Source organism: Hylobates moloch, unplaced genomic scaffold, assembly GCF_009828535.3.
Source record: "Hylobates moloch isolate HMO894 unplaced genomic scaffold, HMol_V3 SCAFFOLD_12, whole genome shotgun sequence".
Lineage (NCBI taxonomy): Eukaryota > Metazoa > Chordata > Mammalia > Primates > Hylobatidae > Hylobates > Hylobates moloch.
In genome coordinates this window covers 79,774,241-79,799,994 of record NW_026652287.1, presented here as the reverse complement: position 1 = coordinate 79,799,994, position 25,754 = coordinate 79,774,241, and the positions used below count along the sequence as shown (strand labels likewise).

The window sequence follows — 25,754 nt, the reverse complement described above, 5'->3', positions numbered from 1 at the left end:
GAACCTGGGAGGCAGAGGTTATGGTGAGCTGAGATCACACCACTGCACTCCAGCCTGGGCTACAGAGCGAGACTTTGTCTCAAAAAAAAAAAAAAAAAAAGATTTAGAAAGGAATTTGATACCTGTCTTCCAATATTTGAAAATACTGTAGGTAGAGAAGAATTTAAAGCCCCTTTTAGTAGGTCATTTAATAAGATGCTTACATTATCACTGTTGGGGGATGTTTTCAGGCTGGAGAAGAGGACCTTCCTCAGTTAAAAACAGACAAACAAAAAATTTACTCCTTATCCATTCTCCCTAATTGGGCTAAATGAAATCCTTCTATTTTTTTCAATAGAGCTAAAATTTTTAATCTTCAGTTCTCTAAATCCTTTTTAAAAATGTGGTTCCATCTTAAAATTAAATTACATTATTTTTAAAAATGTAGTTAGGAAGTTAAAATGTGATGTGAAAATATAATTGTTAAAATATAACTAGTTCCAATCTGAAAAGAAATTATCAGATTGCATTATTGAATTTCAAAGACCATTTTCTGAAGACTTTTCCTTAAAACTTACTAAGATATTAAACCTGTATGTTTTATTCATATACATTGATAGATATTTACATTAACAGATATTGCATTTACAACTAACGATTTTTCAATTTACTACTGTAGATCATACCTCACTCCTGTTAGGGATGAAGAGTCTGAATCCCAAAGAAAAGCAAGATCTAGACAAGCAAGACAATCTAGAAGATCAACACAGGTATAGTTAATGTAATTAATATATAAAACTTACATAAGTAGCATATAAAATATACACACAGACATAAAACAAGTTACCTTTCTCTTTTTCATTTTGTTGTGAAAATATTGATGTCAGTATATAGTGTGAGTAAATCCTTAAAAGATAAAAGTTGCTGTAGTTATTCTAGTAATTCTAGTGTGAGTAAATCCTTAAAAGGTAAAGGTTGCTTATAGCCTTTTGTATGGTTACACTGTTACTATTGTATTTCATCTAATTAACATATGCCTTTGTGTCTTTTTGAGTATTTTTAAAATCCTTATTCCTAATACAGTGTCTGGCACAGAGTATTTGGTTAGAATAAATTAATCATATATGATGTCTAATAACTATTTAAAAGTTCTATGAATATTTGGAAGTGGGGGGCAGAGAATAGGCTCTTATATTAGGTATAAACAACTAATGTGCAAGTATGAAAAAAATGTCATTCAGGCTGGTGATCTCCTTATCTCTGTTTTGTCATTCTAATTATGCTGTATATGATGTATACTTTTGTGTCTTTCTGCTTTTCCACAGTTAAGAAGCTCCACAGTCCAGATTCAGCTGTCTGTCCTTACCATTACTTAGCTTTCAAGCTGAACTATTTGCTAGGGCCTTAATATACTTTTTCTGTCTTTATACTTTTCACTTCTTGAAATCTAACCTGTTCTTCAAGGCCAAATCTTGAAAAATTTATCAAAATCTCTTTTAAGCCTTAACAATCATCATGCATGTGTATATAGATACATATACACATATATATATACACACACAGACATATGTATAAACATAAATATTTATAATATACAAACAGTACATATATTGGCTATTCTTCTCTACTTTGAACTTGTGGGGAACATTTATATGCATAGAGTATCCAGTACCTATCGTGCTTGCTAATGATGATTCTTCATAGAATGAATGTAACTTGCTGTTTCCATTTGCAAACCAATTTTAAACATGCATATTTGACTTTTAATGCATTTGTATGTAATATATCTATTTCTAAAATATTCCTTGAAACAAGCTTTAATGCATCTCATAATTATATTGATCTTTTTGTGTGTGCAGGGAGTGACATTAACTGATCTTCAAGAAGCTGAGAAAACAATAGGAAGAAGTCGTTCTACCCGAACCAGAGAACAAGAAAATGAAGAAAAAGAAAAAGAGGAAAAAGAAAAACAAGATAAAGAGAAACAAGAAGAAAAGAAGGAGTCAGAAACATCTAGAGAAGACGAATATAAACAAAAGTACTCCAGAACATATGATGAGGTAACAATATATCAAAAACACATTTAAGTCAAATGGTATGAATGGTCTTTATGATCCTGAACATACAAGAGATTTATAAACCAACAAACCATATACAAAATACTGTAAAGGATTTTAGCTGGAAATTTGAGTTACTTTGGTGTGATTAGTACACTACCTTTTCTCTGAAATGAATTTTTAAGTATTTTATATGTTTTTAATTGTGTTTAATGTTTCAAATGGGTTTTGATCTTAATGTTTCACAGACTTACCAGCGTTATAGGCCAGTATCAACTTCAAGTTCAACCACTCCATCCTCTTCACTTTCTACTATGAGCGGTTCACTCTATGCTTCAAGTCAACTAAATAGGCCAAATAGTCTTGTAGGCATAACTTCTGCTTACTCCAGAGGAATAACAAAAGAAAATGAAAGAGGTAAGAATACCAAATTTTGAAAACACTTTGCTTTCTTCATATAATCCTTTGGATTAGGGTTTCCTAAATAATAATTCAACAGAAAAGGAACAGCATCCTAACTTGTGATTCACTGAACCTAAACAGAAAGAATATGAAGGTTGAGAATGAGAAAAGTAGAAAACAGAAATAGAAAATAATATGGCCTGCAGTTGATACTAATATTTTTATAACCTAATACTTCACAAAAATCTTCATGTCCACCTACAAAGAAAAGTTAATATTGAACTGGTGGGTGACTATTTCTAGAAGCAGTTGACTAGTGTAGCACTTCTCAGATGCTTTAAAGCTATTTCTTGCCTACTGTGTAGATCATATCATTTAAATGTTTTTTGTGAAATTGTTGTAAACTAAAATTACTAAATACATGTAATGCTCTCACTAAAACACATTTTTATGCTTATTAAAAAATACATTTCTTTCTCAACTATATATTGGCATATTGATACTCATTATTACCATTTCCTATTTTATATAAGCTTTCTATTTAAATTCTGAGTAATTCCTACTTTAAATCAGATATAAGTACTAAATATAGGCATTTCATGTTTTAAAGACTGAATCTTACGGTATTAGTCATGATAATATCAGTAGTAATGTAGAATAAACACCAGAAAATAAAGTTTCTTCCCAATTTCCAGCTATATATTTTCTCATGTTGATCATTGAGATATTTCAGTTCTTTAAACTGCTATGTGTGAGGCCTGCATCGTGTTTGTAAAAATGTTGAACCAACATTTAAAATTAGAGATACTCACTTCAAACTTCAGATTTTTGCCATTTCTTGAAAAGTTGGCAGATCTGGCAACACTGGATCTGAATTCTCACATACCAATAATTGGCTGGAGCTAAGTTGTAGCAGATGCCTACCTTCCATCCCCGTAGATAGTCCCCTGGCCCATTTTACCCATTGTTTTTATAATTACCTTGCAAAATATTGTCAAGATATATTGCTATATTGTCATTCACTGCAATCCTTAACAGAGGGAGAAAAAAGAGAAGAGGAGAAAGAAGGAGAAGATAAATCACAACCTAAATCAATCAGAGAACGACGACGACCAAGAGAGAAAAGAAGATCTACAGGAGTTTCATTTTGGACACAAGATGTGAGAACCTATTAAAATACATTATTTGATAGTATTCTTGATAGTATTCTTAATGTGTCCAAAAATACATACTAATAATTTCTTATATGCCTTAGATTTTATATACCTTAAATTATCACTGTTTTCTGAGTTGAGTTGTTAAATAAGAAAAATTATTTTTAAGGATAGTTAACTACTTAGATTGTTGGTACTACTTAAAAGGAGTGGTTCTGACCTAATTACGGAATAGAAATAATAGTGTCTGAAGCTCAAGAGTGCATATATTGATTATTTTATAATAGGTAAACTGCTTCTGTACTTATAAAAACATCTTTTAAGAATTTCTAAGGAGCCTATTTAATTTCATTTTCATAAATATCATTATAAGATCTACATTACAGATTACTTCCATCTCAAGGCATGCTAAATAGAGACAGTGCTTTGCTTATCAAATTACAACAGTCTTGTAAAAATTAGTGTTTTCCTGGTCCTTGATTGTAGGCCTGACATTGCTATTCATTGATTTTGTTTCCATTTTCTAAAAAATAAACCTTTTATTGAAGTATGGCATGTTTAGAAACATAATTCATACATATATAGCTTAATGGATTAGCACAATAGTAGCATATCTATGTAATCACTACTCAGAATCATGAATAAAAACAGCAGTGTAGATTGCGGCCATGTTCTCCCTCTCAATCCCTATCATCTTCATTTTCAAAGTCAGCTAGTATCCTGATTTCTAACACCGTAGTTAACTATACCTGTTTTTGAAGAGCATATGACTAGAACTATAAATTTTATAACTCAGTGTTATGTTTATAAGATATATCTATGTTATTGTATGTAGCAGTACATTTACTTCTATTGTTATAAAAATATATATATATTTTTTTGAGACGGAGTCTTGCTCTGTCGCCCAGGCTGGAGTGCAGTGGCGCAATCTCGGCTCACTGCAAGCTCCGCCTCCCGGGTTCACGCCATTCTCCTGCCTCAGCCTCTCCGAGTAGCTGGGACTACAGGCGCCCGCCACCATGCCCAGCTAATTTTTTGTATTTTTAGTAGAGACGGGGTTTCACCGTGGTCTTGATCTCCTGACCTCGTGATCCGCCCGCCTCGGCCTCCCAAAGTGCTGGGATTACAAGCGTGAGCCACCGCGCTCAGCCCTAAAAATATTGTTTTAAAGAAAATTTCTATCTGTTCTTTCACTGAAAGAACATGGAATCATGTCTTCCTGTTAAACTGACCCATCTCTCACTATATGTTCCTCTTTATCTCTAATATTATATCTGACCTTAAATTCTGCTTTTTTGAAAAGCTTTCTTTTGATTATCTTTGCATAATATATCTTTTCTGTTATTTTCAATTTATTTGTGTTTTTTTAAATAAACAACATATTCAGGTCAACTTTTTCTGAACTTTTTTTTAATTGCAGTGTTTTAGTCCATTTTAATTTTACGTAATTACTAATTACCTAATTACATGAAACAACGTCATATGCAGTTTAAAATATATAAAGAGCTAAGGCATATGAAAACAATAGCACAAAAATATGGGAAAGTATTAAATGGAGTTGAAGAGTTTTAATATCTTTGCATTGTCCATGCTGTGGACAAAATATATATTCAACTTGATGAATCAAGAGTGCATATGTCTATTTTAAAAAGTTTAAAAAGGGAAAATCATACATAAATGACAAAGAAGGGAAGAACAGATGGGGAAATCGAAAATGGTTTTCTATTTTTCTTTTGATTTTTAATATAGAAAAGTTAAACATATACTTTATAGAAGTAACATAATTGTATAATGAGCCCTACCCCAAGTATTCATTTTTTCAGCTAAATTCCCACCCCATACCCCAACTCCCATATTATTTAGAAGAAAATCCGAGACATCTCATTTTATCTACAAATGTCTCAATGTATATTCTGAGAGAGAAGAACTCCCAAAAATAATTTTAAAAAATAATTTTTGAAATTATTAGTAAAATTTCCTAAAATATAAATTGGCAATCTATTTTTAGAGTGATGAAAATGAACAAGAACAACAATCAGATGCAGAAGAGGGATCCAATAAGAAAGAAACTCAGGTAAATACCATTACTTTTTGTATTGAAGAGTATTCATATTTTTTAGTAATTACTTTTAAATTGTGTTTTATTATATTTATTCATGCAAAGCAGTTATTGCATACTCTCCCTACATGCTGGGTATGCATTATCAGTGTTTGCCTGGGGATCAGGATTAAAAGGACTGGGAAGGGTCACAAAATAATGTTTTGAAGGTGATGAAAATGTTCTGGGTCTTGATCCTAGCTGTGGTTTTATGGATATACAGAACTGCCAAAACTCACCAAATTGTACACTCTAAGTGGATGTAATTTATTGTATGTCATTTAACCTTCAGAGTTAAAAGAAAAAGCAAAAAAAGAAATAGTACCCTTGGCCAAGGGAAAATATCTAAAGGATAATCAGAAGTAGTGGAAATCCAGAAGTAGTAGGCTCAGATTTTATTTCTGTAGATTTTATTTCAAGTTATGTTCTAGAGAAGATAGGCATCTTTTAACTTTCTTTTACATATATTTAGAAATTTAGAGTCTCCAACAGATTTTTATGTTGAGAATCTAAAAGACATTTTTTTCCTCTCAGTACTGATGAAGGACCTAAAGCAAGTTTGAATGACAAGGCTGCATAGCCAGCAAGGGTTGAAAGTTCTCCCCACCCCCTTCCTGATTGTTTGGCTGTGTAGAAAGCTAAAAAATATTTAAAATATTTCTGTTCATATGAGGATAGAGCTGAACAACACGAGTCTCAACCTGGCACTGTCTAGCCTGAAATAGCATTCTGGTCATATTAATATTATTTTCTTCATTTTGAGTTGAAGTTCCTTAATAGAGCTATTACATTTCTTTTTAATCAGCAAGGATCTACAGCAATGTGAAGTGAACAAAAGTTGGCTACCTGTGCTAGGTGACTGTGAACATTATTTTAGGGCCAAGTTTGCCTATTTTGACCCCAAAATTTTATTTTATCTTTAGGTGGCCAGACATTGAGGAGTGCATTGGTTCTGAGGTTAAATTATTTGCAGGCCTAAAGCTTTAACTGTTACCTAAATATTTTGCTTATCAGTTATCAGAACTCTCCAATTTACCTATGTCCCTTCTTTATTAAACAAGAGGGGAGGAAATTAGTAAACCATCCCCATCTGACACCTCTCATTGCCTTATCATGCAGACTCCAACCCCCACCAGGCTGGAGTGGAAGGGAGATTGTCTGGCTTTTAAAATTGTAATTTTGAAGCATATTGATGTATATTGTATTTTAAGTTTTACTGTTAAAATTATATATGAGATACATTAAGATGAAGAGGAACATTGTTTCTAAGAAAAGTTTTTTTATTTTCGATGTAAGTAGTTTTTACTTCAGATTGTTTAGAGTTCTTTTAGTTATAAGTAATGAACATATAAATAAATATAACAAATACAAATAACAATATGAAACCTAAGTCAAACTGGATTAAACAAAGAGAATGTATTGTACTCCAGTTATATTCTGCAGTCCTTTGTGTCAGCTTCATCCTCAGGCTGATGTACCTCATAGGGATGGGATTATAGTTGGCTTAAGATAGACAGGGCCTATCACTGAACTGTTGCAGCCATTTTGCTACCAACATGGGCCATGTGTCATCTCACCTAAACCTAGTAACTGCTACACCATGAGAAAAAGGAAGAATGAATGGATGTAGATAAATAAGGTGCAATGTTATGTGCATAGATCAATATTTTCTGTATTCACATAGATATTATGTGTCCAGAAAAGGTTGGTTAGGTAACAGTGGTTATCTAGAGAATGGAGATATGAGGAATTACACAGGAACTTTGTATACCATTATATGAACTTTTCAATACCATAGCCAGAAAGATATTTCTGAATATCTTTCTATATGTTTTAATCTTTTTTATCTTTAAAAAGATATTTTTACTTTGGAAAATTAATCTTAAAATTTGCGGAACAAGGGCATTATGCTAAATGAAATAAGCAAGTTACAAAAAAACAAGAACTGTGATTCCACTTATTTTATTTGGGTATCATAGAAACAGAAAGTAGAACCTTTGTTGCCAGAGCTAGGAAGAGGAGGACAAAGGAATTTGTTCAGTGTATATAGAGTTTTATTTTTGCAAGATGAAAAAGTTCTAGAGATCTTTTGCACAACAATATGAATATAGTTAAAAATACTGAACTATGTACTCTAAAAAATGGTTTCCATGGTAAATTTTATATTATGTGGTTTTTACCACAATTCTTAAAAGTTTTTAAATAATGCTAGGCCAGGCATGGTGGCTCACACCTATAATCCCAACACTCTGGGAGGCTGAGGTGGGAGGACTGCTTAAGCCCAGGAGTTCAAGACCAACCTGGGCAACATAGGGAGACACTGTCTCCACAGTAAATTTAAGAAATTAGTCAGATTTGATGGTGCATGCCTGTAGTGCCAGCTAACTAGGAGGCTGAGGCAGAAGGATCACTTGGGCCAGGAGGTCGAGGCTGTAGTGAGCTGTGATCATATCACTGCACTCCAGCCTGGGAAACAGAGCGACACCTCGTCTCAAAAACAGTAATAGTAATCAGTGATAACACCATGATTTTTAAAGACAAACGGAATTTGAGTGATTTCTGTGACTAGACTTTTTATTTTTAAAATTTAAATCAGTGAATATAAGTGCAGACTATAAGGTGAGATGTATTATTTTTGTTTGATATGTAGACATTTTAGTTCATGAATGGCCATTTTACTGAATTCGATTATCTTGAAAATTGAAATTTATTCTTTAAAATTGTTGGTTAGTGGTTGTTAAACCAAAGAATAAATCAATAAAATAAAACATTACCTTAAAAAACAATGTAAGGAGCAAAGTTAAAATTGGTTTTGCAGAGGACATTTACATAGACTTTAGTAAAACATTTTTAGTCCAAAATAGACTTTAAACAATCCCAAAAGTGACCTAGTAATTTTACAGTATCTCCAAAGATAAATATAATGGGAAATCACTAATATTTAAATTAAGAAGTTTAACAAACCGTTCTGAATAAATTATAGAATCAGTGAGTATTTCAATAGAAAAAGAAAAGGCTAAATTTGACTACTGAAAAAGACTACTTTGGCCCCCAGTAAGACTGTTTTATCTTACTAATCATTTCATGATTTAGATAAGACTTTCTGGAACTTCAGTGTAGCATACCACTTGCTTGAGAAAATTAAATTTCCTATCACCTAATTGCTGATCTTAAAGGTATATAGCTAGATTTCGAGAAAGTAAATTTTAAACAAAATATGTATATACTGTTATGCATAAAGAACCTTAGGTGTTCATTCATTTGCTTCTTGTTGCCTCAGAAACAAAAATGAGTAAAATGACTGCTTTGAGATATTATAGTAAACTTGACATTTCTTAATGTAAATATATTACCTCCTCCTGCTCAGTGGGTATATGTAATAGATATGTTTCTTAGTCTTTTTTTATTTTAATTAAAAATATTGTAAGTAGTTATTGTAGGAAGTCAGAGGAGATATCCATAAATTGCCACATGTAATTGCATGATGATATGCCTGTGAAAATATACAGTGACTCTGTATTCTAGAACCTCTTCATAAAAACCTCAGTAAAATTAAAGCATATGTAGAAAATAGATGTTAGTTTAATAGTGTGAAAATGCTATTGATACTACATTAAATTTACTTATAATCATAGGTTAATAGTTCAATGAAAGCATAAAAATTTAGTATGCCTATGTTTTTCTCTTTCTTTACAGACGGATTCCATTTCTAGGTATGTTTTATTTATTTTTTAACTGACATTTTTTCTTATTTTTATCTTTGTTAAAAATGTGTTGCTAGGAATTTATGGATTTTGTAAGTTTATAGAATTATTTGATAATAAAAAAATAACAGAAATTTTGATGGCCTTATCATTGTTACTAGCTTTCTTTGTTAAAGGCTTTACTTCAAGATCACTAGTCAGAGCAAGTAAGATTTTTTTCCGAAATCTCTACAACAAAGGTATTCCAAAGTTTCTTAAGTTAGTTCAACTATCTCATTATTAACATCAGGGACTGATAAAACCCACACTTGGCCAGAAATGTATTTGATTAAGTATTCAGAATCTTCTTTTGTAGCCCTGCTTTAGACAAAAGAGAACCAATGAAGACACTTTAAAAAAAGTGTCATCTAGCTCAACCCTGTAATCCTAGCACTTGGGGAGGCTGAGGCAGGAGCATCACTTGAGTCCAGGAGTTGAAGACCAGCATGGACAACATCAAGACTCCATCTCTACCCAAAAAAAAAATTTTCTTAATTATCCAGGCATGACTGCATGCTCCTCTATTCCTAGCTGCTGGGGAGGCTGAGTCAGAAGGATCACTTGAGCTCCCAGGAGTTCAAGGTTATAGTGAGCTATGGTTGTGCCACTGCACTCCAGCCTGCACTCCTCACTGGACACAGTGAGACCCTGTGTCTTTAAAAAAAAGAAAGTGTCACCTAATTCAAAATTATCCATCTTTTCAGAGAACCTCCACTATATCCTTGATTTTGATCTCCATTCCATTTCTCTTATCATTGTTAACCACAGCCCTGTAAGACCAATAATAAATTTCTGTCTACTGATGATTCTATTGAATTGAAATGCAGAGCCAATGGCATCTATCAGAAAAGGTAACCTGAATTTCAGAACCAGATAATAACAGAATTCTCCTTTACCAATAAGATATGTTTTTCCTGCTTAGGACAAACCCATTACCTGTCACTTTGGATATACTTTATTTCATCAAATCTAAGACATTACTCATTTTAAAACACCATTGTGTTGCCTACTACTGAAAAAAAGGAAAGGTGCTACCAATTAAACTATAATGCATCATCAATTGTAAGCTGTTTTCTGGTTTTGGAAATACTAAAATGTGGGAGGAGATGTACAATTTAAAATATTAATCATTATGTGAAACCAGTTTTGGCTTTTAAACATGGAAATTTTGACTCTCTTCCTCAATTAATGGAAATTAGTAGTATTAAAAAATAGGCTAGGTGCAGTGGCTCATTCCTGTAGTCTCCCAGCACTTTGGGAGGCTGCGGCATGTGAACTGCTTGAGCCCAGGAGTTCAAGACCAGCCTGGGCAACATGGTGAAACCCCATCCCTACCAAAAGTACAGAATTAGGCATGGTGGCATATGCCTGTAGTCCCAGCAACCCAGGAGGCTGAGGTAGAAGAATCACTTGAGCCCGAGAAGTCAAGTCTGCAGTGAGCTGAGATCATGCCACTGCACTCCAACCTGGGCAGCAGAGTGAGACCCTATCTCAAAAAATAAAATAACTTCCTACTTATTATATATCACAAAAATTAATCAGATAATAGAGGGAGACTGTGACCTACTCTTTTGAACTGTCAAGTTATATGTGTACTAGGATGTATGTTATTATAATTGTAAAAGCCTATAACAAGGTTTTTTATTTAAATTAATCTTTTGAAGATATGAAACCAGTTCTACATCAGCTGGTGATCGATACGATTCCTTGCTGGGTCGCTCTGGATCATACAGTTACTTAGAAGAAAGAAAACCTTACAGCAGCAGGCTAGAAAAGGACGACTCAACTGACTTTAAAAAGGTACTTGGGTTATTCAGTTATATTTAATAAAAAATAAGTTATCTTTTATGTTGAGATACTCATTCAAATATTTTAAAAACTCATGATGAAATGAGTATTTTGAAATAACTTATTTTCATTTTCAGTTTTCAGCAAGTGATGGTTAAATAGAATGTAAATAGCTGTTTGTTTATTAAAGGGAAGAGAAAATCATCCAAGATGATTTTACATTGAAGTATCTCAAGTCATTGCTATGACTGAGCTGGAAAGGAGCATTCAGTAAATGGGTGCACACAAATGTATATACACTTTGTTTCTTTGTTACTAGGAAGCAGCCAAACAGAGAAGATGGCTTTTCCTAAGAGAATATATTGATAGTTTTTCATAGGTAACTGAAAAACTTGGGGCAGCTCAAGTGCTATTAAGGATTGAAGTAATTAATAAATAAATCCCGGAAACTGTATCTTCTTATTTTGTGCTTATGGTAAACATAAAGTCTGTTGGAGAAGGAGAAAGCTTATGGCATTTGTACATGTCCCCAGTTATCTGGCAGCTATTTGAATTACACACTTCTTTAAAAGCCAAGTTAGGGGAACGGCTGAGGGAAAGAATCACTTTACATTATGAATAAGATTCATCATTTATTCAATAAAGAACTGAACTATGCTAAGTAGAGAGATTCTACTCATGGGCAAATGGAGATGAAGATACTATCTTGCTCTCGTGGGCATCTTCCATGGAGTGGGGGAGAGAGACCTTATTACACAGTCATACTAATGACTGTATAATAAATAATGGAGACAGTTAACCTTAAGTAGTAAAGCAATTTTATAAAAGTATATAACAAGAAAGTAGATTGATTTCCTTGGCTGGGCGCAGTGGCTCACGCCTGTAATCTCAGCACTTTGGGAGGCTGCGGCAGGCCATCACCTGAGGTCAGGAGTTTGAGACCAGCCTGACCAACATGAAAAACCCTGTCTCTACTAAAAACACAAAATTACCCCAGGTGTGGTGGCGCATGCCTATAACCCCAGCTACTCGGGAGGCTGAGGCAGGAGAATCACTTGAACCCAGGAGGCAGAAGTTGCAGTGAACTGAGATCATGCCATTGCACTCCAGCCTGGGCAACAAGAGGAAAACTGCCTCAAAAAAAAAGAAAGTGGATTGATTTCCAAAGGAAGTGTGGTTTCAGCCAAAAACGGAAGGATTACTAATGGTTAACGGGCAAAAATGGGTGAGAAAATTACTCCAAATAGAGTGGAACTACAAGCACATAGACCTGGTGGGGGGAGAATACATGATGCATTGGAATAATTAAATTTTAATTATGGCTAGTAGAGTGGAAGAAATATTCATTTGAGGCAGAAGTTGTGTAGGCTGAGACCAGATCATGCAGTGCCTTATAGGCCATTGTAAGATTTTTCGTATGCTAAGAACATTGGGAAGCCATTCAAGAGTTTTTAATTTGTGGGTGGAAATGGAATGGTTGGCCTATGAAAATTACGAGATTTTCATTTTGAAAAGTTAATTTTAGCTCCTATATATAAAACAGATTGGAGGGCGATCAGGGAATTAGAATAGTTTAGGTAAGAGATGATCATAGCCAAAATTATGGTGGAAGTAGTAAAGCAGGTGTAAGGAAGAAGCAGTGTTAAGAAAGACGAAAAGCATTAGAAAAGGGGAAGGTCTTGGATTTTATCCTGGATTTGAAATATTTCAGGAAATACGTCATTTGCCTTTTAACTTTACTATAAGCAATGTAGAAGTATAATGATAAATACAGCTGGTACTCCATCTCATTTTTGGGAATTCAAGAGAGAGTGATGGGCAGAAAATCTCATGGACTCCAAATAAAGATCACAGTGACTCCTTAGCCCTAGCTGCAGTTGCTGTGCAGGTATGTGGTCCCTCTTTATCAGATAACTGAATCTTTTTTAAGGTAACCTGAAAAGTCTGATTTTTCTGTCAAGTCTTGATTTTTGAATGCTGGAACTAATTTTAAGACTTTATATGGGACAAACACACTTGCATAACCAACAGTCTGTGCTTTGCAACCATGAAGGATTTTTTAAATGTATCCTTTATAGCTCATATGCTACATTAAGCTGTTTTAAATTGCAGAGTAATCAATGAGAAATTTTAAAGTAATAGGAGAGCAGAAAAAGTAATTTGTTCTTTTACCCTAATTTTTATAGCTTTATGAACAAATTCTAGCTGAAAATGAAAAGCTGAAGGCACAGCTACATGATACAAATATGGAACTAACAGATCTTAAATTACAGTTGGAAAAGGCCACCCAGGTTTGTACCCTTTTCTTTTTGTTACTCTCAAGGTAATGGTTGTGATTTATCCCATCTAAAAATGGTATTAAAATTTTTTCTAATACTCTAAATAGAAGTTTGATAATTGATAATAGAAGATAATGCTGTTTATGGATTATTTACTTTTTCTGGAGTAAATTTAAAAAATAGTCTTATAGTCAAAAGTCAACATATAAAAAGCCTTTTAATACCAATGTTGTGATATGTCAAGGTTTTAAATGTTTATTTCCAGAATACCAAATGTAGCAAGTCATTAAAACATTAAAAGCATCTATACAGAATCATCTTATAGTCATATAAAAATTTTTATAATAGTTTTTATTTATTACAAATATTTTCTGTTTAGTTTATTACAAATATTTTCTGTTTATTCAAGTAAAGGTTATTTTATATTAGAGTGCTGGAAGAAGATAATTTTAATCATAACTCCTTTTGTAAGTTCCTTCTATGCAGCAGTCTAGAGAAGATAAATTTTGACAATAAAATTGGGATAGCCAAGCAAAACTCACAACCTTGTACATATGATCTAGCAATTGTTTCACAAGCCACTTTTCCATTTCCATGGAACATTAGTTCTGGGAGACAGGAATAGGTACATCCTCTCCTCATTTCCCTCCTTTCAAAAAACAAAAAAAGCTTTGTGATCAAAGAAACTAGGGAAATACTACATATTTTACATGTTAGAGACTTTACAGGGTCTATTTATATGCTAAAGGCTCTAAGGCATCCTGTAATTTTTAAGAAAACAAATGTGTTCAATTTTAACCTGGGACTTTCTAGCATAAACATATTTCTGCAGCACAACTCTTAGAATCCAGCTGAAAGCATGGATCTAAAAACAGCATATCCAGATCTGTGAATGGGACTACGTACTTTTTTTGGTCAGTCTTTACACTCATCTTTTTCTTAATTTTTAAAAATTAATTCTAAAAAAAACCAACAAAACAAAAACCAAAAAAGTTCATTCTGTTTGTTGAACTTAAACTTGTTAGCAGATCCTTTTTTTAACCATTGTTGTGTTGTAAAGCGATTGTCTGTACACAGTAGATACTGTGCCAAACTTCCAGGGTTCAGCCTAACCTCACCACTCCTCAGATTCCTTCATGTTAGTGGAGGTTTTTGTAAAGATAAACAGAAAAGTGAAACAGAACATGAATACGTTTCATAGTGAGATGTCATAAAAACTTAACAGTGTCATACACATTAAAACTACTGACTTATATTTAGGCTTCATGGTAAACTGGAATGTTCAGCAGAAAAGTTAACTAAGTAAAAATACCTAAACTGAAGTTGATGTTTTTTAATCAGTGAACTTGTCATCATCCTTCAGGTTGTATTAGTAGCTTAGTGAGCCTGCATACATAAAAATATAATGAGTTCTCTGAGCATAGCTTCAGATCTAGGGATTTCATTATAATGTTCTAAGTAAAGATGTCCACTGCAGCCGGGCGCGGTGGCTCACGCCTGTAATTCCAGCACTTTGGGAGTCCAAGTTGGGCAGATCACCTGAGGTCAGGAGCTTGAGACCAGCCTGGCCAACATAGTGAAACCTCATCTCTACTAAAAATACAGAAAAAATAGCTGGGTGTGGTGGTGGGCGCCTGTAGTCCCAGCTACTCAGGAGGCTGAGGCAGGAGAATTGCTTGAACCCGGGAGGTGGAGGTTGCAGTGAGCCAAGATCATGCCACTGCACTCCAGCCTGGGTGACAGAGCAAGACTCCATCTCAAATAAATAGATAAATAAATATCCACCGCTCCCTACTATAGTGTTCTGTCATGGTGACTCACCTCATATGTGTCTCCACTACTTAATGCCTTCTCTGTGTTCTGCTTTGCTGCCTACTTCATTGTCATGTAATTCTTCCTGTATGTCTCTCTGTGAAACCCTGCAAGAGAGGGGAATTGATAGAATTAGCCTGTTACTACCCAGGAACAGCCTGTTTTGTTAGTGACCATTTCATAGGTCACTGGACAGAAAGTTGCCTGTGGGTCGGGTACCAATTTCTGTTACCTGGCAAGAGAAGTAGGATTAAAAAATATCACAGCTTCTGCCTTGGCAGGTACTCTTGAGTATCGCGTCCAGTATGCTGAGTTAATAATGAGAAGTATAATTCATAAAAGTAAAACCGATAAGCATTAAAGTAACTTTTGGGGTTCAACTTTCAGGTATTTATCCCGAATCTACTGTGAACTTTTGCACCTTTTTTTTGGGGGGGGGGGCATTGACTTCATAACTGTTCACAAATATACAAATATTTGCATCAGATATTTGCCACAAATAGCAGTGGCAGTTTTGATAGTTGCATGAAATTAATCTTGAAGTTTAGGTCTGTTTGATAGTATTTAGCCAAGAGACTCTGGAATCCTTGACTCTTGCCCTAGCCCAGGTACCCTCCTTCCCATATCTCCAATGAAGGGAAAAAATATGCCAACTTACCAGAACCAGTTTGCTGAATACCATTTTGCCAAATGACCATTTTCACCAGATTTAGTCATTGTGAGTTTAACAGCTTTAACTGGATTGTTTAACAAGAAAGTTAACTAAGTAAAAATACTATCTAAACTGATGTTGATGTTTTCTAATCAATGAAATTGGCAAACCACATATAATTGCTAAAATGTTCCCATGTGAAAAAATCTCCAATGAAATGCTATTTTCCTAAGTTTTGTTAGTTTACATGTGTTGTTATTATTTTGGCTATTTGATTTTTTTCAGGTGCTTTTGAATGTTACTTAAAATTTTTTTGGTCTTGTAAAGAGTTTCTATGATTTATTTTTAAATCCTCAAGTGGTGTATCAGCCTTTGTTTTATATTTCTAGCAATTAAATGTTTAAATTCAAAACCAAAAATAAATGAGAATTAACTAAACAGTCTCATATTTGAATTATTATTTTTTTTAATGGATACAGCATCTCACTGTGTAACTCAGGCTGGAGTGCAGTGGTGCATCAGGGCTCACTGCAGCCTCAATATCCCTGGCTCAAGCAATCATCTCACCTTAGCCTCCCAGATAGTTAGGACTACAGGCAGTGCCACCACACCTGTTTAATTTTTCTTTTTTTTCTTTTTTTCTTTTTTCTTTCTTTTTTTTTTTTTTTTGTAGAGATGGAGTTTCACCGTGTTGCCCAGGCTGGTCTTGAACTCCTGGGCTCAAGTGATCCGCCCATCTCAGCCTCACAAAGTGTTAGAATTACAGGTGTGAGCCACTACACCCAGCCTCATATTTGAAACTCTGAACTGAATTTCTCACAAGAACCAACTGGAATATTGACTTTTATGTTTCCAGAAAGAGTAAGCACAAAAGCTTGAAGCCATTTAAAATAAGAGAAGAAGAAAGAAAACCTAGCCATGATTAGTTCTTTAAATGTTATACACCATAACTGTAAAAATTGTGAAAGAGGGATCAAAAAGTGACTTGGTTACAAGTCCTAGAGATACTAAAACATGAATACTGAAAGGGTTGGCATAAAAGAAAATTATGTAAAGAAATATTTTTAAAATTACCACATTGAACAGTGAAATTGTGTTTAATCAATATGTTTTTAAAGCATATTTTGTGGTTAGTACTCATAAAGCATTTTTGTTAAAGTGGTCAAAAACCATTTTTGGTAAATTAGTAAAATTGGTTATTCAGCAAGTTGGCTTTTGAGGAATTCATTTTCCAAATTGACCAGGAATTCCAAGGGAGATGTTTGCACAGCGATCAATGTAAATAAAATCTAAGATGCCACTGTTTTTTTCTTTTTCTTTTTGTTCTTAAACTGTGCCAGTGCTCAATGTCCAGAGCTCTCCAGTACAGGATACAACATGTGGCTAAAACCCAAGGTGCTTTTCCATCCCTTAAAGCCAAGCTTAAATCTCAGGATTTTATCAACTTTGAGCTGGTCAGATAGTAAAGGAAGTGGAAAAAATGAAAGGCCTGAGCTCACCAGCAGAAGAAAGCTGTACAGCTAGAATTTCTTATAAGTGAAAGTGGATGTGAACCAATTGTGGAGCATGGATGATTGGAAAAGAAACCTACAGTGTGAGCCAAGACCAAGATAGCTGTGGGAGAAGATAAAAAGGCCAGTTTACTGGTCTGGCCGCATGGATACAGAGTCATTCAACCTGCTAATGAATATATTTCAATCAAGGTCCTGGAATCTGACCATTCTGATTAGCCACTCCTGATGGTGTAGGAAAGGAAAGAATTTCGGCTTCAGAAGGAAAGCTACAGTTTTGTTTTTCTTCTACATACTCACTCACTCACCCTCACGCCCAACTAAACTACGAAAGTTCCTGGGGAAAAGTGATAGAGGACATAAAATGAGAGCTCTGGTTACCATTCTATTTCTAAACATTCATTTCACTCTTTATTATTTTAATACAAATCCTGTTTTCTCTTTGCTTTACTCACGAACCTGTGTTTTACTCCACTTGAATATTGTGATTTAATACCCATTAAAAGAGAATTACTGTGGTCGCCCCTCAATGTTTTTTGCACTTATCTCTTATAATTTCTTACTTTGTTGCAGAGACAAGAAAGATTTGCTGATAGGTCACTGTTGGAAATGGAAAAAAGGGTAAGTGTCCCACTTATTAAATAATTTTTTTTCTTTCTTGTTTTAGGTAAACAGTGGTAGGTTTTTCGTTTTTGTTTTGTTATTATGGATGACAGTTTTAATTAGTTTAAATATTTATTGAGTCAATGTATTTTACAGCAACTTCTTTATAGAATTCTATGGGGTTTCTCTAGGTATGAAATGACCTTGTTAAATAAAATTTAACTTACCACATAATTCTTTTAATGAATTTAAAAAAACTATCTTGCCTTGATTCTGAAATGTACTATACACATTTTGATAGTGAATTTGATATTTTTGAAATGCCGTTTATCTCTTATGGTCTGTACCTAAAACGTTTTAATCATAAATACATTTATTTTAATTCTTTATAAACCTAAAATTACTTAAGTTTTTAAATCTGGAACATCAAATTTTCAAATTCTTTTTAAAGTTAATTTAATAATTTTTTAAAATTTTGAGTTTAAATATTTAACTTAAGTAGGATATTTTAAACAAAAAAAATGATTACAAGAAAATCCTTATGCCACTTGATGTCTTTCTGCAAGTTTTTATTGATTAATACATTCACTTGTATTTCTCTTCACTTATTGTTGCTCAAAGGTCTAGGAGTAGTCATAGGAATAACTGTACAAGTTTAGCCTGATCAGTTGAGAATGTATAAATGATCCAGAAGTTAAAGGAAAAGTGCCCAAAGATTGTTTGCAGTGTAGCTGAGCAGTAGCTAGACTTGGTAGGGTTTCGACCAGAGAAGAAATGACATGCTGGTAGCTATGATCAAAGAGTAAATACTTAGGAGCTATTGATATAAAAACATTTTTCTTCCATTCTATTTTAAAATAACCAATTTGCCTTTTTCACCAAAAAAAGAAATGGTTGAAAAAAAAAGAATATAAAAAGTCTTTTAATGTCTGGGTCATTTGCTAGTTGCACCTTGCAATAGCTACCATTTTATTATGCTTTCTGCAAGTTTTAAAAATTAGTGTTCTGAGTCATGTTTTCAAAATGGACATAATAATTGCTAAAATATTGTTTTAATAAATTTAATGTTATTATATCCTGTTAGAATATTTAACCGTTACTGAATTTTATCTCCAGGATAGGCAGAAATAATAAAATCAGTTCTCTGTTACACTAACGGTTGAGATGAAAGGCATGGATAACAAACTGTACTTAAAGTAATATTTATTTTGCAAATACAATCACAATTTTAAATATTTAATTTTTCTTATGAAAGTAATACATGTTTATTACAGAAACTTCAGCAAAAGAAGAAAATATTAAATTATCTGTAATCTGTCATGCAGAGATAGAAAAAAAAATAAGTATCAAAATATCAGCTAACATACACATGGTGCAGACACATTCATACTCTGACAAGCTCACCTGACCTCCTTTTTCTGCTTGTCAAATGCAGATAAATTACAAAGTAGCTAATCCACTCTCTATAATCATGGTATTAATAGTAACTGCTAACATTTATTCATCATTCTCTGTATATCAAGCAGGCACAAAATTAAACACTTTACATGCATTTTCTCTCAACCATATTTTTTTCCTTGTGTTTTTTTTTGTTTGTCTGTTTGTTTTTTTAAAGAGACAGGATATTGCCCTGTCACCCAGGCTGGAGTACAGTGGCACAATCACGGATCACTGCATCCTCCAATTCCTGGGTTCAAGCAATCCTCCCACATCAGCCTCCAGAATAGCTGGCACTACAGGTGCATGCCTCCACACCTAGCTATTTTTTAAATTTCTTTTTGGAGACAAGGTCTCACTTTGTTGCCCAGGCCGGTCTTGAACTCTTAGGTGTATGCCATCCTTCCACCTAGGCCTCCCAAAGTGCTGGGATTACAGGCTTGAGCCATTGTGCCTGGCCAATTATTTTTTAATGTTAATATGTTTGTCAAACAGAGGAAATTTCATACCATTTTACAGATGTCAATTTCATTGAGCTAATAGAATCAGGCAGTTGGGTGTAGTTTTCTTGTCTTACTTTACCACTAAGTTAAAATCTTGAAGACACCTAATAAAATTGAGGCTCATAGGGAGATTACCTCTCAGAAGAAATATTCTATTTCTGATATTTTGCAAAGTGGTAAAGATCAAATATGACACTTCATGTGCTAGTATTTTGAGAAGTGTGATGATTTGTATGAGTTTGTCATGACTGTATTATTTAGTAGAAGATCTATGATTGAAAATAATGTTTTTGTCTATACAATAATGTTTAGGCATGCCGATGTTAGAATAACATGGTACTTAAAAGACGATCAGTAGGATTCTGTCTACTTTTTAAAATCACATACCCTAAAAACATTAACATTTACAGTAAATGTACTGCTTGACTAAATACCAGCATTTGTTATTAATCTGGGAAAGAATGTCTTGGAAATAGTTTCAGTGTGATTAAACTAAATTTAAATGGTTTGTATCTGAAAGGTGACCGGCAAGAGTCAGTATCTTCTGGGCGGTATGACCTAACCAGTTTTACAGCTCATCAATTACTGCTGCTTGCTTTTTGCATAACACCCCAGAATGCTTATCATTTAAGGGAGAATAAAACAGTACACTGCAATAATGTGTTGTGTGTTGGCTTTGCCTGTCACTCTTTGAAACAAGTTTAAAATAAATGCTGCAGTTGCTTCTCTGTTACATTCACCGCATTAATGCTACACATAATGTCAACCTAAATACAAAGCTATAAAGTCAGTTGGATAAACAATAGCTAGTACACATTGTGAGTGGAGGAAATGAGCTTCTCTTACATTCCTCTGAAATTGCAAAGTACACGTTTTAGGCATGTTTGCTTCTTGCTTTTCTGCTTCTGTCACTATAATATGATTGCATCTTTGTGTGAGTTTTGTTTTTCTTTTCTGTACAGTCTTCAGTCTTGAGTATTGATTAACTCTAAGTTTTACATGAACTGAAAAAGTAGTTTGAACATGTTATATAGCATCTTCCCAGAAAGTCAAAGCTTTAAATTAAGAGCTTGTACTCTTAAGGATAAAGATCTTTATTTTTGTCAAATTTTGGAAAGCTCTTTACATATCACTGGCATCACATCTTTTCTACACTGCTCCTGATTGGACCTTTAATTCTGAAGTATCACTATTTCACAGTATAGAAGAAGACTTAAGAATATAATAATTATATAACGTTGGTACCTTAAATCGATCTAGGAACGAAGAGCTCTAGAAAGAAGAATATCTGAAATGGAAGAAGAGCTCAAAGTAAGTAAACTATGTTATTTATGAGAGAGAGTGCTGTTTATGTATTAATGTTTAAAATACTATTATAGATATGGTTTACATTAATTGTTCTCAAAGCTGATTACCCAATTTGTGAACCGTCTATATCTGGTGCTTCTCTTCTTCCTGAATCCAGGTTTCAGTGAGCAAGAAGAGGGTCTAAAACCCAAATCTTAACACCTATGAAAAGAAGGAGCAAAAATAAAATAAAAAATAAAACCCGAATTATTTTGATAATCAATTTGTGTAGCACTTTTGCTGTTCAGGTATAGAAGAAGTTAGACAATAATAATAGGATGTAGGATTTATTATTTATTCTTTATGTTTCTGTATACTTTCATGTTTTTTGGCAAGTAAGTAGTAGTAGAGGGGGTTACTATAAAATGTTCTCCTTTGAAAGTAAAGGACATTAGGGGAGTGAACAGGCAGAGCTGTATTTTATCAAACTCCATACTACCTATAGAAATAATTATGTTTTGAATGCCTTCACAAGAAAAGTAGCATAGTTAATTGATTACCTCTTACCACACTGTCCTTCATAAAATCTTTATCACATTGTGAATTAATGAACCAATGCATAGTATATTGTACCCATAGAATTAGAAGTTCAAGATTTAGATGTTTCATTATTAAATTGTTTGGTTTATTATTAGACCATTATTATTGAATGGCTTTGAAGATTGGAGACAAATCTTTTGTATTTTGTTTGCTTATGTATTATTTAGTTTGAAATAGAATTTTAGGAATACAGTGTTTACCTTTCTGAATCTTATTCTTTTAAGACGTAATATTTTTAAAAAATTATTACCTGTGATTCTCTATATTCTTATTATACTCTTTTCCATTTTCTTATTTTTTATTCTTATTTCTTTATGTTCTGATTCCTGCAGAACCTGCACCAAATAAAGCAAATTCAATCTCTGAGGGAGTTAAATGAGCGACTGCTGACTGAGAATAGGGCCTTGACAAGAGTGGTAGCCAAGCGCTCAGGGTTCTATAGGCAACTGCAGTCTGTGAACCTATAATTTTTAGTTTCATCATTTCTTCTTGGTAGAGCCAGGCAGGTGTTTTTATATTAGTAGGCGTGTTTTGTAAGAGCTCACTTTTACAAATTAATGCCATTGTGTCTGGAGCATATCATATAACTAATTATGCATGGCTTCTTAGAATGTTAGAAATTGTCACTAATTGTATATGGCAATTGATGAGCTACAGTAAAATTAGGGATGATTTTGGAATTTAAGTTAAAGACCTATCTGTACTTTTGTAAAGCTTTTGCACATTTTTTAGCTATACAGATATTTTAGGACTTAAAATATGACTGTTATTTACAGTTCTATACTAGAGAGAAAACAAACAGTATATAACATTTTACATATATTTTGAAGCCGAAGATTAAGCATACATTATCTGTTTTTCAAAATAATGTCATTTGAAGTCAGAACCACATTAGTTTATAATCATTCAGTTTTCTATTACAAATGTTCAAATGAATAAACTTAAGATTACTATTTTTTTTATATCTTAAAGATTCTGAACACAGATAAGAATATATTGGTTCCACGTAAAATTAAATCTTCCTAAAGATTTTGCTTAAGGTAGTTTTGCAAATAGAAGTTTTACTTTTATCAAGTTAGATAATCTAATACATTTTGAAAACTGAGGAAAGAGGACTATTTTGGAAAGTATGGTTTAAGGACCAAAAATATGAGCTATTTCATTTCCTAGTGAAACTGGCAAAGAACATACAGTTCTAATCATCCTTAGTAGAATATTCGGTTAACTTGTAATATTTTCACCCCCTTCATCAATTTGTCTGTAAATCAACAGAAAATTGAGATGCATTGTTTGAAGATATGAGGCTATTTGCATCAAAATTGGTTATTTTTGTAATAGTTGGATCATAGATACAGACTTGCTACTTTAGCTTAAACATGATACACTATTCTAATAATAGTAATTGCTTGTTACCATTTAATAAGCATCTATCTGGGATCGGACACTGTTTAGGCATCTTAAACTGAGGTATTATAGGTGAATCCTTTAAGGAATTTTAATAATTTAGAACAAGTCTAACTTCCTCAATGTTTTCCTAGGTAGTTTGGCTTTCTTGTGGAACAACATTAAGTATTACGATTTTAGGTCTGACATACATAAAGCAAAAGTCTTTGGTTTAGGTGCTGACAGGAACCTCTTTTAAGAGCCTATCCTAACAAAAACAGGCTTCATTGTCTTGGCTGCTGGAATGTGGTGTGCTTGTGAGTCATAAAATCCTTTAGTAAATTTCAATGGAAAATTTGGAGAGAATAAACCTTTCATTCCAGCATTTATGAAATTAATTAGCTTTACAAATCCAGGTGTGGTTTTTTCCCTTCTTCCTGATACATGTTTTAGATACTAGAAATATATATAACTGACAAAGCTTGATGATCATGTGTTTTGTGGTGAAAATATAACATTAAGAATAATGTTTTATCTTTCTGTTGAAGGTAAAACTTGATCTTCAATTTTTCTCTTTATAGATGTTACCAGACCTAAAAGCAGACAACCAGAGGCTAAAGGATGAAAATGGGGCCTTGATCAGAGTTATAAGCAAACTTTCCAAATAAAAAAAAGAAAAAAAAAAAAGCAGCAAGTAATGGAATTGCACATATTAGTAACCCAGTGGACCAGAATTGGCAGTCGCTGGAAGTCTGGGAAGAATCCTTGGAGACTGTCATTTTCGGATATCCTGCCAAATGCCCTCTTATCTAGAATTTTTGTTTCATTTTGTTTAATTTTCTGGGGTGTTTTTGTTGTTGGTTTTTTTTTTTTTTTTTAATCAAGACCATTGTTTCATGTTAATGCAGCTGCTGAGAAGATTTTTTTTTAATGACTGAGAAAACTTGTTTACAGCTCCAGCATATAAGGAAAGTGTTCAAGGCCAGATATGCCTCAGATATTTAACCAGTAAGCCTTAGTTGTACATAAATACTTTTGTGTCAACAAAAACTTTCAGCTCTCACAGAAGACAGTTACTCAACATTTTTTGATGTGCCACAGTTTCCAGTTTTTCGATATTTAAATTTTTTGGCTTTTCATCTAAGTTTGGGTTTGTATTTTTTCCTTCTAAACTCTTCATGTGGCAGAGTCTTCTATGTTTTCACAGCTTTTTCATTACAGAAAAGAACACGTGCTCTTCTGTGATTATTGTCATGTATTAGGCTAATGCCGTGTTGTCTCCCACCTGGAACTGAATTGCTTGGTGGAACATATGCTTTCACTGTTTGTGCAATATGCATTTATTTCTTATATGAATGCTTTAAAGTCATTTGAGATTAGATCTTTTAATTCCTATTTTCTGCTTCATTGGTCACTTTTTTTTATTGTAGTATAAGATGTTAGATTCTGTAATCTTCACATTCATTTTAGCAGGTACTGAGTGATGCTGTATATACAAATAAGTGTATTGTTTTGATTTTTAGACCACCACATGGCATGCTTGACTATTTCTTATTTCAAATGTCTGCTAATGCAGAGTAGGCTACTCCATGATAGTGTTAAAAAACAAAATTTGCTAACAATGTGATATAAAGACTTTAAAAGTTACACATTATGTGGAGCCCTATCTTTACAAAAGTTTCCTACTGTAAAGTGCTTTTATTTTCAGTTTTCATTTGATAGTACTCAACCATAATTAAAGTTGCATAAGATCATTGCTTTACATTTCATATACCTATATTTATCTGAGTGCTGTCTAAAACTGTTGTGCTAGCCAAAGTAATGCTATGAAATCATTTGCAGAATTAACGTGAGTTAATGTTAAATGCACTGTTATTGCCATGTGAAGAGGCATCGACTTTGATACCACCATCATGTTCAGACCATTTTATACATTTCAGTGGCCTTTTTTTTAAGGAAAAAAAAAAGCGCAAAACCAAGTACATAGTGAAGATGGCTTTTATTTGGACAAATAGCTTTTATATTTTCATTAAACCATGCAAAAAATACTACATCTTTCTGGCACATAACTGTCTCCTTAACCACTGAACAGTTCAGCCATTTGAATAAATTGTACATTGTAAAGCTTATAGTAGCTGATTGTATTATTGATTGTATTGTATACTATATTAAATGTGAATTTGTACCCCATCATTTTAAAAGGTCATTGTGTTCTACTGCCTATTTTAGATTACTTTGGGGTTGGGGAAGGGTGTTTTGGTAAGCAGGATTTTAAGTCCTCTCTCTCTCTTGATTGGTTTTATGAAGATATAAGGTTATGCTCTTACTACCAAGCTCAGGATTCTTGATTTTAAAGGTACAAGGATAGTTGTGGGAGTTTTATTTTTGGTTATATTTGAACTGTATGAATGGTAGGTCTGAATATTGAGAATTTCCATGGTCTTATGTGGAGGTAAAATATACAGA

The 25,754-nt window shown here is 33.3% G+C and overlaps 1 protein-coding gene and 1 long non-coding RNA gene across 4 annotated transcripts in view; one reads left to right on the top strand and one right to left on the bottom strand.

The window, feature by feature from the left end:
• The window catches only part of PPP1R12A (protein phosphatase 1 regulatory subunit 12A), a 160,401-nt gene extending 134,923 nt beyond the window's left edge, over positions 1 to 25,478 (top strand). For all 3 annotated transcript variants that reach the window (XM_032170824.2, XM_032170825.2, XM_032170823.2), the window contains 11 exons: positions 659 to 749; positions 1,839 to 2,039; positions 2,285 to 2,453; positions 3,477 to 3,598; positions 5,601 to 5,666; positions 9,387 to 9,403; positions 11,098 to 11,233; positions 13,408 to 13,512; positions 18,049 to 18,096; positions 21,279 to 21,329; positions 23,870 to 25,478. In XM_032170824.2, the coding sequence (XP_032026715.1) occupies positions 659 to 749; positions 1,839 to 2,039; positions 2,285 to 2,453; positions 3,477 to 3,598; positions 5,601 to 5,666; positions 9,387 to 9,403; positions 11,098 to 11,233; positions 13,408 to 13,512; positions 18,049 to 18,096; positions 21,279 to 21,329; positions 23,870 to 23,956 (1,093 nt within the window). In that variant the 3' untranslated portion in view covers positions 23,957 to 25,478. The remainder of the gene's footprint in view (positions 1 to 658; positions 750 to 1,838; positions 2,040 to 2,284; positions 2,454 to 3,476; positions 3,599 to 5,600; positions 5,667 to 9,386; positions 9,404 to 11,097; positions 11,234 to 13,407; positions 13,513 to 18,048; positions 18,097 to 21,278; positions 21,330 to 23,869) is intronic.
• LOC131380876 (uncharacterized) lies at positions 15,288 to 21,516 on the bottom strand. The gene is made up of 3 exons (XR_009209131.1): positions 21,434 to 21,516; positions 21,264 to 21,306; positions 15,288 to 15,419 (listed from the first exon to the last, which is right to left on the bottom strand). It is a non-coding gene; the product is annotated as an uncharacterized LOC131380876 (long non-coding RNA).
• Positions 25,479 to 25,754: the final 276 nt, after the last annotated feature.